The 13716-nt window shown below is 38.6% G+C and overlaps 1 protein-coding gene across 1 annotated transcript in view; it reads right to left on the bottom strand.

The window, feature by feature from the left end:
* The window catches only part of pitpnc1a (phosphatidylinositol transfer protein cytoplasmic 1a), a 68268-nt gene extending 56129 nt beyond the window's left edge, over positions 1-12139 (bottom strand). The window contains exon 1 of the mRNA XM_055005390.1: positions 11579-12139. Within this exon, the coding sequence (XP_054861365.1) occupies positions 11579-11626 (48 nt within the window). The 5' untranslated portion in view covers positions 11627-12139. The remainder of the gene's footprint in view (positions 1-11578) is intronic.
* Between the last annotated feature and the right edge of the window lie 1577 nt (positions 12140-13716).

The following is a 13716-nucleotide window of genomic DNA, read 5'->3' as shown; positions in this document are numbered from 1 at the left end:
CCGTGCAACCCTACCATCCTCCAGGAGGTTTATTTTCACCTGTGAACGCCCGGCGCTGTGGTTGCTTAGCGATGAGGCTGAACACAAGTGACAGCTCGGATGGGAGAAATCGAACGTGTTGTGTTACCGACGGAGCTTGTGGAAGTCTAATTCTCAATACAGTTTCGTAGCAGAAAAGAAAGACAGCGATATTAAAAACATCTAAATGAAATGCAACGTAATGGTATTTCACAAACAGTCCTCCTTTAGCTCTCGATGACCATAAAGTGACTTTTTCTCTTCACTTTTACGCCACTCTTGCTTTTCTGGTTGCATTCTGCTCAGGAGTCTTTCTGAACCCATTTTTGAAGCATCTTTGTTTGGGTTTGTTTTCTCTTGTGCTCGACTGTCTTCAATTTCACCTTCCATCTCTGGCTCGTCCCATTTATTAACATTAAAAACACTCAGAGAACGCAGTTTTCCGCCAAGGCTGCTCAGTCGTTGTATCATTTCCGACAGATGAAATCTTTAATAAAAAATGACCTTACACTGAGCTCAGGCATGTGTTCTGCATGTGTACATTATGTACAGATACTGAATCACGTGACCTAAATATGTAGCAGGCGGCGGGACTTGATGGGACTCAGAAACATCCCCACAATTTAATAAGTTGTTCCTTGTATCATTCCGACGGATAAGTCCCGGTAAGTCCACACAGTGATGGATTTGTAGTAGGATCACAATCATGTGATCGTCAGCAGGCAGCTGATCACATGATTGTAAAAATATTAATAGTTTGAAGACATTTTGTTGACAAATGTGGAGATTTGTTAAAGATTTCTGTATCATTGCCAGATAGCAGCACGGCGTCACTGTAACCATGACAACAAGTGAACACTAAGTCAGCTGCTTGCTGATGATCACATGATTGTGATCCTACTACAAATCCATCACTGAGGACTTATCAGGACTTATCCATCTGAAATGATCCAAGGAACAACTGATTAAATTGTGGGGGTGTTTCTGAGTCCCATCAATTCCTGCCACCTGCTACATATTTAGGTCATGTGATTCAGTATCTGTATATAATGTACACATGCAGAACACACACCTGTGTTCAGTGCAAGGTATTTTTTTATTAAGTCCGTCGTAAATGACGTGACTGAGCAGTCTTGGCAGAGTAGTGCGCTCTCTGAGTTCTTTTCTTGTCATAGTTACAGTGACACTGTGCAGCCATCTCGCAATGATACAGAAATCTTTAACAAATCCGTGGATCCAGACTATAAGCAGCATCACTGCCACAATCTAATCACTTAGTCCTTGTGATATTTCTGACCTTCCCTGAAAATTTCATCCAAATCCATTAGTCCATTTTTGAGTAATGTTGCTAACAGACAGACAGACAAACTAACGCTGATTGTCATATAACTCCATCATGTTCCTTGACAGAGTAATAAAATGAATGTCAGCATTAAAGGTTATTTCAGGCCAAATTGCAGTAAATCACGTGTTTAAATTCCTTCTTTGTGCTGCGGTGACACACGAACACGTGACGCCCCTCAGGACTCGTTTTACTTCCTCACCTGTCCGTTAGCCTCCAGTCACCTGACCAACTGTTCCTGCTCTTCATTTAGCCCCCGGCTCTCGGCTATAATTAGAAAACTGTTGACCCTGTGTGCTCACCACATCAGTAATGTTGCTGCGTAGCTGCTGGGCAAAGCTCCCCGCTCGTCTTTACTGTTTGTAACCTTGTCACGCCGGGAAAACTTTGCTGCCTTCTGCACACGAGAAACTGAGGCTTGAATGGTTTTACCTGCCCTTCTTTCTCTGGTTGTGTCAAACATGTCTGCTATCTGGATAACTGCAAGAATTAATTAAATTCAGGACAGTTTCATGAAGGGTTAGGGAAGCTTTAAATTTCATACTATACAGACTCTGTTGCTGTTGCAAATAGTGAATTTCTATCTCCATCCTCCCCAGGCCTACAGCAAAGTGGCTTAATGATTTTTTTCAACATCAAAAACAAACAAAAAAAATCCAGCAGCATGTTTGCCCAGCTGGCAGTGATTGGAAATAGAGCTGAACAAATTAGTAGATTATTTGTAGGGCTGACCTGAATGCCTCAAAGCTAGAAAGCTTCTGCCGTTGCTATGGTAACCAGCATCCCCTCCCCACCCCTTATGATTACTACAAATATCCCAGACAGCCCATGAAATAAGAAACAATAACCTAACATTATTCACTATCCATCAACATTCATTATTTTTTTAGTTTTCACCATAATTTCAGTAGCTCTGAGCACTGATGCAGATTTACAAGTTGCAAATGGGAAAAGAAAAAACTTATGAATTTTGCAAATTACACAAAACCCCAAACTAACAACTTAACCCTCGTGTTGTCCTGCGGGTCAAAACTGACTCGTTTTAAAGTTTGAAAATGTGGGGAAATAAAAAATTTCAAAGTGAAACTTCTGATGTCCACATTTTCAACATTTTGGGGAAATCTTTGAACATTTTTTGGTGGAAAAAAAATGTTAAAAATGTTTCTTAAGAACATTCACAAAAAAATGACAAGTGATGGGAAGTGGAATCATTAACTCTGCTACACTCAGACACTTCAGGATGATGAAACTGAACTCTGTCTTGGTAGTTTGACCCTCTCAGACTAATTCCCGTTGCACAAACCCTCAAATGTTGGAGAAAACACTGAGCTTTTTCCAGTTTTAGTAGCTGCAGACCCACCCCTGTTACGGCCCCAGAGCCATTATTGTGTCTTTTTGGACAATTTGAGTCATTTTGACAATTTTTGAATCATTTAGGACATGTTTCAAGTTATTTGGGAATCATTTTGCGTCATTTTGTAGAAGTTTCAAATCATTTTGGATGCCTTTTAAGTAATATTGAACATTTTTTGAGCCATTTTGACTATTTTTAAGTCATTACAGGCATGTTTGAAATCATTTTCGGCAACTTTTGAGTAATTTAGGACATTTTTCAAATTATTTTGGACAATTCTTTACATAATTTTAGAGAAATTTTGAGAAGTTTTGGAGAAACTTTGAAAAACTTTGGACATTTTGTGTCAATGGGGATATTTATTGATTCATTTATGACATGGTTCAAGTTGTTTGGGAACAATTTTGAGTCATTTTCGGACAATATTCATGTCATTTTGGATGTCTATTTAGTCATACTGGGCATTTTTTGAGTCATTTTGGCAATTTTTAAGTCGTGTAGGACATATTTCAAATCAATTTTGGGCAGTTTTTGAGTAATTTAGGACATGTTTCAGGTTATTCTGGAAATTTTACAGTAATTTTGAACATTTTTTGAGTAATGTAAGACATGTTTCAAGTTATTTTGGAAAACTTTTACATCATTTTAGACAAATTTTGAGAAATTTTGGACACATTTTGAAAAATTTTGGACATTTCGAGTCAATTTGGATATTTATTGAGTCATTTTGACAATTTTTGAGTAATTTAGGATGTTTCAAGTTATTTGGGAACAATTTGGAGTCATTTTCAGGCAATTTTCACATCTTACGCCAGTGATGATTCTCCACATGAAAATAGCTCATCTTGGCTGCTGATTGACAGAATGTGATGTTTTTTGCTCCAGTTTTTTAATGTATGGACAGTTTGCTAATGCAGACCTACCAGTGGTCACAAAAACATGTGTCCCACAGGTCTTGGAACTTTTTGATCATCTCTTTTAAACATGTGCAAGGATCCTTTACTCTTTCTGGTTCAAGTCAACCTTTTGCTAATAAAAAATTGACAAACTTCTGCACTTACTGAATTCCCAGAGAGTAGCAGAGAGCTATGCTGTTAGCTGTCTTGCAACTGGTAAAATATCATGTTAGCAACTGTGGCTAACTGTCATGTTAGCACAGGTGCATTGACTGAACTCTTAAAGTCCCATTTTTGGACACAAGATTTGAATCGATCACTTCTAGCTCTGCAAACATTGTAAGACAGAACAATTCCTCAAAAAAAGTTGCAATCTTAATGTTTCTTATCAGCTAACATCTTAAGGTTCCAGTTTCTTTGCCATCTTTGTGAAAGTGCAACCCATTGATAGCTTTGGTTGTGTAAATGGAAAGACCTCAGAATCTGAATAGTAGAGATGTGAAGACAAAGAGGTAAAGACACAGATACCAAAAATACAAACAGCATGTGCAGATATCAAGTGTATTCCAGCATCTCTGTGTTCACTTGTGGTTCACTAATCCAGCTCAGAGGATCAGAAAACATGCAAAAACCCATTAAAATGCAATAATATTCAGGAGTCTGTAGCAATAACATCCATTGTTCCCTGAAAGATCAGCCCTGCCAACCATGATTGAATGCACTGCGATGCCAGTGTTGCAGCGTTGCCAAAATAAGGTATTAAGGAGAAAAGAGAGAGACCAGCCACAGTCTGGAAGAAATGTTCTCAGCTGGAGAAGCACAGAAAATTAGCTTTAATAGAGTAGCCATCATCTCAGACAAAGTGTACGAGCGCAACCTCAAAAATACCACCAGGGTTTCAATTATCCTCACAGCGGGGGCTCCTTCAGCGAGTTAGCGGCTGGCAGCTGGATAACCGGAGAAGTCAGGCGAAGGGCAGCATTTCATGTGACGCCGCACAGAAAAACAACCAGACAGGCTGCAGGTGGAGAGCTGACGGAGCACAGCAACGACCGGTGATGTTAAAGCCGAAGAGAATCGACAGTTTTTGGGAAGATGGATGGAAACAGCACACAAACCTCAGGCACAGTTCAGAAGAATACTTCAATTTGTGACTAGAAAAGTCAGAGAGGATTCAGCAAACAGGCAGCAGGACAAAGGTTTTCGTGCATTCTTACACACAGAGCAATTCAGGTAAAAAAGTAATCTAACTGAGCAAATAACACATTAAAAAAAACAACATGTCTGGAGTCAAAGTGGTGAACAACAACACTTCGTCTACATCTCAGAGATTCAGCATAAGAAGGAGCATTTTTACTGAAGATATGTTCAACACATAAACACCAACACTGACTAAAGGTGGAGTCTCCATCCTGTCTTCGTAAACAATGAAAGCAAACAGACCTTTCTTATCGTTCAGCAGAGCACAGATGATGTTTTCTGGATGATTCACACTAAAAACATCATGACTCAGGAGCTCATAGAGCAGACGAGGGTAGAAAACCTTCACTTTATTTAACCAGGTAGTAGTTCATTGATTGCAGAAGAGGCAGGTTGATGCCATAATGAATCCGATACATACTTATATTTATATAGTAATACGGAATTTAGGTCACAGTCCACAAACTTTTGGACATATTGGAACAAGATGCATTGAAAAATAAATCTGTGCACTGATAGATGACAAAAAAGGTGATAAATTACCATTTTTACTGTACACGTACTCTGTTACACATCAAAGTATTGTTGCTGTTGTTACAGCTGCTGCTTTAAATTAGTTTACATCATTTCAATCATGATGTTTTGTGCTTTAAGGCACTCTAAAATTTGATTCAAAATGGGTAAATTAGATGACATTAGACCTCTAAAGCTCACAAACTAACATGTTGAACATAAAAGTCGAGCAAAATAAAATCTGTTCACTCTGATACAGAATCATCGATGAGTTTGATCGACTCCAATCCTTCTCTCCTGTTTTCTGTGGCCCTGCAGCATCTTTTGGCAGCTCGTCGGACAGTTTATCTCCATCTGCTGCATTTGAGTCGGGTCACTTTCTGGCCGAGCGACGAGCTCCTGGGTGGGGAGCCACGGCAACGTAACGAGCTTGTGGTTAGTCAGGACGAAAACAAGATCCTGGGTCTGGGCCAGAATGTGAGGAAGCTCGCTGACAAACATATGGAGACTCCAGAGTGGCTGATGTCACCTTATTAACTCAGGTGTGAATCCTTCACGGTGCAAAGACGAGCAGGGATGTTCAGGATTATCGGCAAGAATACAAAAACTGCAAGAAAAGATAGCATTTTTTCCCCTCTTAAACTCTTAGCTGGTCAATTTTATACTTAACCCTCCTGTTGTGTTCATTTACGGGCACCAAAAAATATTGTTTCCTTGTCTGAAAAAAATCCAAAAAAATCTGCAAAAATATCCCCTAAATTTCTGAAAATTTGCAAAACCTTCAGGAAGAAAATTCCAATAATTCTTAAGTTTCCCTTAAAAGTATTATTTAAAAAAAAAAATACCCCAAATTTGGCAAAAAAATTTTGTAAAATAATTATAATAAAAATGAATAAAAATCTTGTAAAAAATCCTAAAAATATCTAAAATGATTCCATGTATATCAGTAAAACTTCTAATATTTTCTTAAGAACATTCACAAACAAATCAACCAAAATCCAGCGAAATTCGCTTAAGAAAGATTTTTAACATTTCTTTTTTTCCACCAAAAAATGTTCAAAGATTTCCCAAAAATGTTGAAAATGTGGACATCAGAAGTTTCCCCACATTTTCAAACTTTAAAACAGGTCTATTTTGACCCGCAGGACGACACGAGGGTTAAAAACAAGCCTGAAGCCGATTCTGTGACATGTTTTCCAAGACAATGATGACAAATCATGGCAGCATTTGGTGGAAACAGTTTGTGTTTATCCAACATTTACACAGAGACAGATTCATCTTCTGGTTTCTCAGCATCCAGTCAAAGAGATGGAAATGTTTCCTGATCAACGGCAGATTTTATTTTTACCTCGGATAGATGATGTAGTTGCAGGAACATGCATGTTAGCCAAATAAACACTTTACTGGAAAAATCTCAACACCATTTGAAGTTGAAATGACAGAAGTGACGTTCAAAATCAAATTTCAAAATCAATTTCCTCTGCCAAACCGTAAGTGGGTTTTTATTTGCCTGTTTTACATGCATTTTCAATTTAAGCCTAAAAAAAGTAAATTAAAGTGCCAAAAACTGAACAAAAAAAGGAGGACAGTTGGTTGTTGCTGGTGTAGTAAGAAAAACAACAAATTGCAAGAGAATCTCTTAAATAAATTATGATAGACACGAATCTCTGAGTTGTTGGATTTCCATGTGTATATTTGTAATTCAAAACTTTAGCTCTAATTTAGTCACGTTAATCTCCATATTTAATAATGCGGTAGGCCATAATAACATTCAAATTAGTCGGGTTAAGTTCCAAATTTTAGAATTATATTAATACCTTAATAATACCGTCGGGTCCCAGCAGCATTATTACAGAAGTCAGATTATTCTCCATAATTAAAAACACTTCAGGGTCTCAGCCTTAATATGTATTACAATCAGGTTTAGTCGACTTTTATAGCATTTTTGTAGGTTTTTAACCCCTAATAGGTAAATTAATCACACCATAAATAACACTACAGAGCCAATATTTACTGACTGTCATAATTCAGAATTTGGGGTAAACAGCATGAAAGCATGGATCCATAAAATTAGAAAATTTTGACAAAAAACAACAAAAGGAGATTGAAAATGACAAAAAAATTGGACAAAAAAACTACAAAAAGGTCAAAAATGACAAAAATTAAACAAAAAAACACCAGAGAGATTGAGACGACAAAAATTAAATAAAAAAGCAACAAAGACATTGAAAATAATGAAAGAATTTGACGAAAAACAACAAATAGATTGAAAATGACAAAAAATGAGACAAAAAACAACAAAAAGACTGAAAATGACAAAAATTAGACAAAAAACAGAAAATATTGAAAATGACCAAAAATGAGACAAGTCATCATCTTCTCTGCTGGAAGGCACGTTGACACACAGAAAATAAATAAATAGATAAAATGTCGACTTGGTTTTATCGTTTTATCTTGTGTATAAAGCAAATTTCAGGCATTTGCTCCAGAAAAGACAAAAAACGGCAGCATATAAAAACAGGAGACTGATAAGGAGACTGCATTGTTCCTTAAATTATTCTAAGAAACAAACATATCTGTTGTGTTTTACTGGTTTTTAATACGATACATCTTCTTCTGCTATGGTTTAATGTCTCGATCAAATACTTCCTAATTCTAAAGCTAATTCAATTCAGTTTTATTTATATAGCAGCAATTACAGGTCAGATTGTCTCAAGATGCTTTACAGAACCCAGATGTCTGACCAACTAGACAAGTGGATGAAAAGTTTAAATCTGTGCTACATTAGATGGTCCATAAACCTGTTTAACATATAATTTCCATATTTCATGTGACTCTAACAACATGATGCACTGAGGAGGCAACAAAAAGCCCTTTTCAGACAAAGGATATGTCATTAATCGGTTAAAGTGGCAGCATTCTATCATTCAGATAGTTTACTTTTATGTTAACATCCTCATAACTTCACTCAGACACCACAGAGACAGAGAATGACCATAAATGTGCTGTATTTGTCATAAACGTGGGATTGGACAGTAAATTCATCATGCACTAATAAACAAAATGCTGAATATGAATTAGCAGCAAGCTTATCAAACTGTAACTGCCTCATTAATTTATGATTTCCTGAAGATCCTGTCCTTGTGCGACAGTAGTGATGGTACATCTGTGGAAGAAATGTTTTAACTGCAGCTGATAAACTGATGAACTCTCCTGTCTGATGTAAATAAAAGAACAGTTTGATCTGCAGTTTTATTTAAAAAGCATCAGTTCATAGCTGACTGCATGCAGGACACTTCACAAAGGAACGTCAGCCTCATAATGTTACATTATAAAGAGCTTAAAGCTCAAAGGGAATCTTGGCATGTGTCGGGTTTCTCTGTAATATATTATTGTGAGGTCTTCACCTTATTACGTGAAGTGTCTGTTGTGAATCGATGCGATATAAAGAAAACTGAGCTGAATAAAGAGAAAGAGTTTCTTGAAGAAAAAAACTCCTTTCAACAGAAAGAAACCTGCAGCAGAACCAAAGTTGCAGATCTCTCGAAACCCATGAGTTTCTTCTTATTTTTCCTCCAGTTTTTTGAATTGCAGTTTTGAAGGCCTAAAAATACTTGAAAATGTGTGAAAATTTCCACATTTACATCAGAACTGGTGAAAAATTGGATATTTTAAGGAACTTGCATAGATGTGAGCCAAACTAGCAAACAGGCTCTACGTCCAGGACGTGTCACCTAGAACTATGAAAGTTGGTGGGCATAAGTAACTCGTCACGACGCACAAAAATGTAATTGACAACTAAACCTAAAACACAACAGGAAGTCGGCCATTTTGAATTATGTGACATATTTTGGACGATTTTGAACCAATTTTTGTACATTTTCAAAAGCTAGAAACTCAAACAGGGTAACCACGACAGAGCTGAAATTTGACCATGATGTACTCCAGGCATTGGTGATCAAAACTTATCAAAACGCTCTGTAAAAGTCCGAGTGCGTGGAAATGGCAGCTGGCGGAATTTCAACAATTCGCCATGAAACAGGAAGTGCTGTGTAACTGGCCTATACATGCTCCAATCTGCCTCAGACTTTACATGTGATCAGAGTCCTGTCCTGATAACATACCTAGGTCGATATGCGTTCACAGTGATAGCGCCACCTGGTGGACAGCTTTGATAGGTCGTCATCAAAAAGGTGTTACCAAAAAGGTGGACATGCTTGGATTCGCTGACCAGAAAGGATGCGAGGACTCGACCAACGCTGCTTGCAGCTTTAATTTATCATTGTGATTAACTAATTCTACTGCAAATGCATTCAAGCCTCTCACTTTGGAGACACTCGTATGGATTCTCATATTGCAAGTTTGTAATAAACTCAGAGGAAAAACTCCTGCAAACAGCAACAAACTTTTATAATCTTTTTAATCAAAACCCAGATTGCATTTATTATTCTGACATGTTAAACTGTCTCCACTGCAGTAACATTTTATTTTTGTGGACGTTTCAGTTGGTATTATATGAGAACGAGGAGAGTGTTTTGATGATTGTGAGACTTTTATGTGCTCTGTGTGATGTTTTTGTTCCAATATTGGTGCTGAATTGTGGAGAAAAAAATGTCTCCAATCTGCTGCAGACAATTTGAAGTACATCAGTGGACTGAGTGTCCATCTGTTAATGCAACAGCATGGAGTTCAGGCTAGTGCTGTGCTAGAAGTGACACAAATTTATAGGAAAGTTAATAGGGTGCTCATTCAGACATGAAGCCTACGAGTTCAGATGGAAAAAAAATCACACAAACATGTACAATAAGAGAAACATCAGTGCAAAAGAAACCGAGTATCATGACTTGTTTTCTCAGCAGTGCTTCAACTTAACCATCATTTAAACTTGAGAAACTGCAGAAAAACCCTGTTAACGGTAAAATTCTTCAGTATCTTTTGTGTGCTCATGTTTTTGTCGTATTTATTGAAGTAGAGTGCTCCTGTTTTCACGCTGTAAAGATTTCTGAGGAGACAGATTCTGATCTCCTGATGTGTCAGAACTGCACACAAACTCACCCTAAATGAACTGTTTACTCATCCTGGGTCCACAGCAGAAACTGAAAACTGACTCCGGGAGATGAAGATGTGTTTTCTCACGCATCTAATTTTCACATGAGCAGCAGATTATGCAATTTATATCACTCCAGATGACTCCAGTGGGAGATACTTCGAATTCCTGCTCCTTGAAATGTATTTCCTTTTACTATGTTTGTGCTATAAAGAAAAAATGCATTTTAGATGGAATTATTGTCTTGTTATTTCTTGATGTTTGTGTGTGCAAAACTAATAGAATACAAGTGTCTTTACAACAGTGCATGTAATAACATTCATTTGGCCACAGAGAGTCTTTTATCAAGCAGAACATCCAATCAGCTGAGATGTGAAAAAGCAGCATTCTGGTACTTAATACTTCAGGAATCAATAGACCTCAGGGGAGACTGCCAACACCAGCTCCCTGATTAAAATCACACACAGAAGACTTTCATTTCATCGTCGCTCAACCTGAGAACACAACAATGGGCTGAGCTGCAGCTAAACGGTGCCAACTCTGCAGATTAAACCACCGTAGTGACACAGCTATCCAGAGAATCCACATGCAAACCTTTAAAACAACGCGCAGCTGGAGCATGTGTCTGGTAGTTAACACTGGATTAACTCACCTGAAGAGCAGCAGAAAACACAACACACCTCTTATGGAAGTGTACAGATGTGAAATGTAGGTGTATGATCACAACTGTGCCTCAAATCAACACTAAAACACAGCAGAAAACATGCAGCAGTTGCATAACCAACACTTATGTGTGTCTTTACAATATGTGGTCATGAAAGTGTGCAGTGTTGGAAATCAAACAGACTGAAAAAAGCACTTTAAATCCGCACACTTCACTCTCAGCGCCACTCACAAGCTCTCAATCACACTCCATACGCTCGGAGTGAAACAGATGCGTGACTTGTCCTTCACTGCCTGCAACAATCACTCGACTCCCTCTGCTGTTCTCGATCTGCTGAGCAGCGACCAGCAGCTCCACCCGGCGGCTGCAGCGGCTTCGGTGCAGAAAAAACCCAACACGAGCGCATCGGTGCCAAGTTTGCAACAACCAGCTCTGAACTGCACAGATCCAAAGACAACGTGCTGATCTGAAGCTCTATTAACCGCCGACCTATGATGGAAAAAACCAGCCAGAAGCAGAGAAAAATAAAGCAAACTTCACTCACCTCCTCCACGGTCAGAGGCATGCAGATGCGGTACTCCTTCATCAACATATCTCCGTGCGTAACGGTGATGGCAACACGGAGGAGGATGGACGGTGTCGAAGGTCGGTCCTGAGGGCGACCCTGGTGATTATATTCGCTCACTGAGATCCACTAAATCCTGAAATCCTCGCTCACTCCTGCATCACCTCCTGCCACCGCTCCGCTGCGCCTACGTGAGTCTCCGCACACAGCAGCTCCAAGCAGGAGAGGTTCTTAAACGGCGTGAAACCAGCTGTAGTCACCAGGTTACCACAACTCCTGCAGCAGGATCAGTTGTAACCTCTAAGCCGAGTCAAAAGTGTCAAAAAAAAAAAAAAAATCACAACAAACTCCCAAACAAGTCGCTTCCAACAGAAGCTGCAGCTTTGTGGAGCTGCTCCGGTCTGCCGTCGGTTCTGCGTCTTTACGCACCGACGCTGCTCCTCTGACCGCTTCCAGCTCCTCAGATCAGTCAGCGTGTCTCCGGATCCTCGGACTTTTCTCCTGACAGCTCCGTCCAGGGATGCGGTGCGCAGCAACTGTGGAAAGTCACGATAGTGAGTCAACACAGAAGTTCCGGGTCAGACCTTCACTGTAAAAGCATCGATTTAAAAACCAAAGCAACCTCTAGTCCGCTGTGCCATGATATAGATATCGATAAAGCTGTATAATAGCCAAAATAATCAGTCAGACTTTCTTAAAGCAGCTTCATTGTGCAAACAATTTCTGGCTTTTGCCTCAAATGGTAAATATAATCTTATTTTTAAATGCAAAACCGGAAAACCTGCGCGTATTTCTGTTTCAACACAGATTTTAGGCAGCGAGCTTCATCTCAAACGTTTCATATCACAAAAACAGAAAGATCCAACTGTATTTCAAATCAGAAATCCTTCACTTGAGACAGTGTAACACCTGTTAACCTTCGCAGAAGTAAGATAATAAAATGACGTTTCATAATTACGCATCTGCAGGATTCTGATATTCAGTTCCTCGGTTTAAATAAATGTAGTTTAAATGAAACACGGGAGCTCTATGAAAACACACGCAGTTCTGTAGTTCTGTCTGTGTTTCCTCCACTTCCGGCTCCTCTCAGGACCCTGGTTCCGGACCCGGACCGTCTCCATTCTGATTCTGACCCCACATGTGGAGCTGACCTCGGTTCTGAACTGGAGCTGACCGTGGTGCTGAAATTTGGTGCTGAGGTTTTGTTTTGTGTCGTTTGTCTTGGTTTTGGTCATTTTGTGTCTCATTTTTGTAATACTTTGTCTTGTTTTTGTTGGGGTTTTTTTTTGTCTTTTTAAAAGTAAAATACTGTATCATTCAGTGCCAGACACCTGTGACTAAATGTTTTGTTCCTTTATAGATAAACTGTGATGTGGAAGTTGTAATGTGTAAAGGATAAACTGAGGGATAATGTTGTTGAAATAGAATTTATTTTTCTTCAGAAATTTCAGGTTGTTCATGATGTTTTGTAAAAAGATAATTCCTTAAATGTGAACATTTTGAGAACATACTTTTTTTTGCACTAAAACAAAGGAAATATATGGATCTGTGGTTATTTATAGGTTGTTATGTTGTGTTTTTGGCTGGATGTAGCCCCTGAACTAAGATGAATTTGACACCCATTAGCTTTAGACTCTACACCCCAATCATCAAAATGAGGGAATATATCTTAGAAACATGGGCTTCATCCCTTAATTAGAGGCCCAGACATTTGGAGAAGCAATACTAAGGCACAGTGACGATGTAAACACTTTTCTGATTGCATTCTTTAATTAATTTTATAACCTTCTGCGTGCTATTAGTGGCACTTTCTAATGAGGCAGCAGCAAATGTTAAAAAGTCACGAATACAAGCTGCATATAATGACTGAATTCTGCCATTTTACATTTTAATGAGTTGTTTTAAATGAACTCTGGTCCATGAACTCTACAGGTTTTGACATTTTTAAACTGAGGAAACATCCAGATGCTTGTTATTTGCACTCTGCTTCCCTGAAGGCAAAAATCACAATATTTCTCCCTACATGGATTAAAATCTTGCGTTTGTTGCCACTGATTATCTATTTTGTGTGTGTGTTTGTTTCCTACACACTTCACTCAGGGTTGACTCAAGAGGGG

Source organism: Amphiprion ocellaris, chromosome 19 (genome assembly GCF_022539595.1).
Source record: "Amphiprion ocellaris isolate individual 3 ecotype Okinawa chromosome 19, ASM2253959v1, whole genome shotgun sequence".
NCBI classification, from domain to species: Eukaryota; Metazoa; Chordata; class Actinopteri; family Pomacentridae; genus Amphiprion; species Amphiprion ocellaris.
The sequence above is the reverse complement of the archived record's forward strand: the minus strand, read 5'-3'. Positions and strand labels throughout refer to the sequence as shown.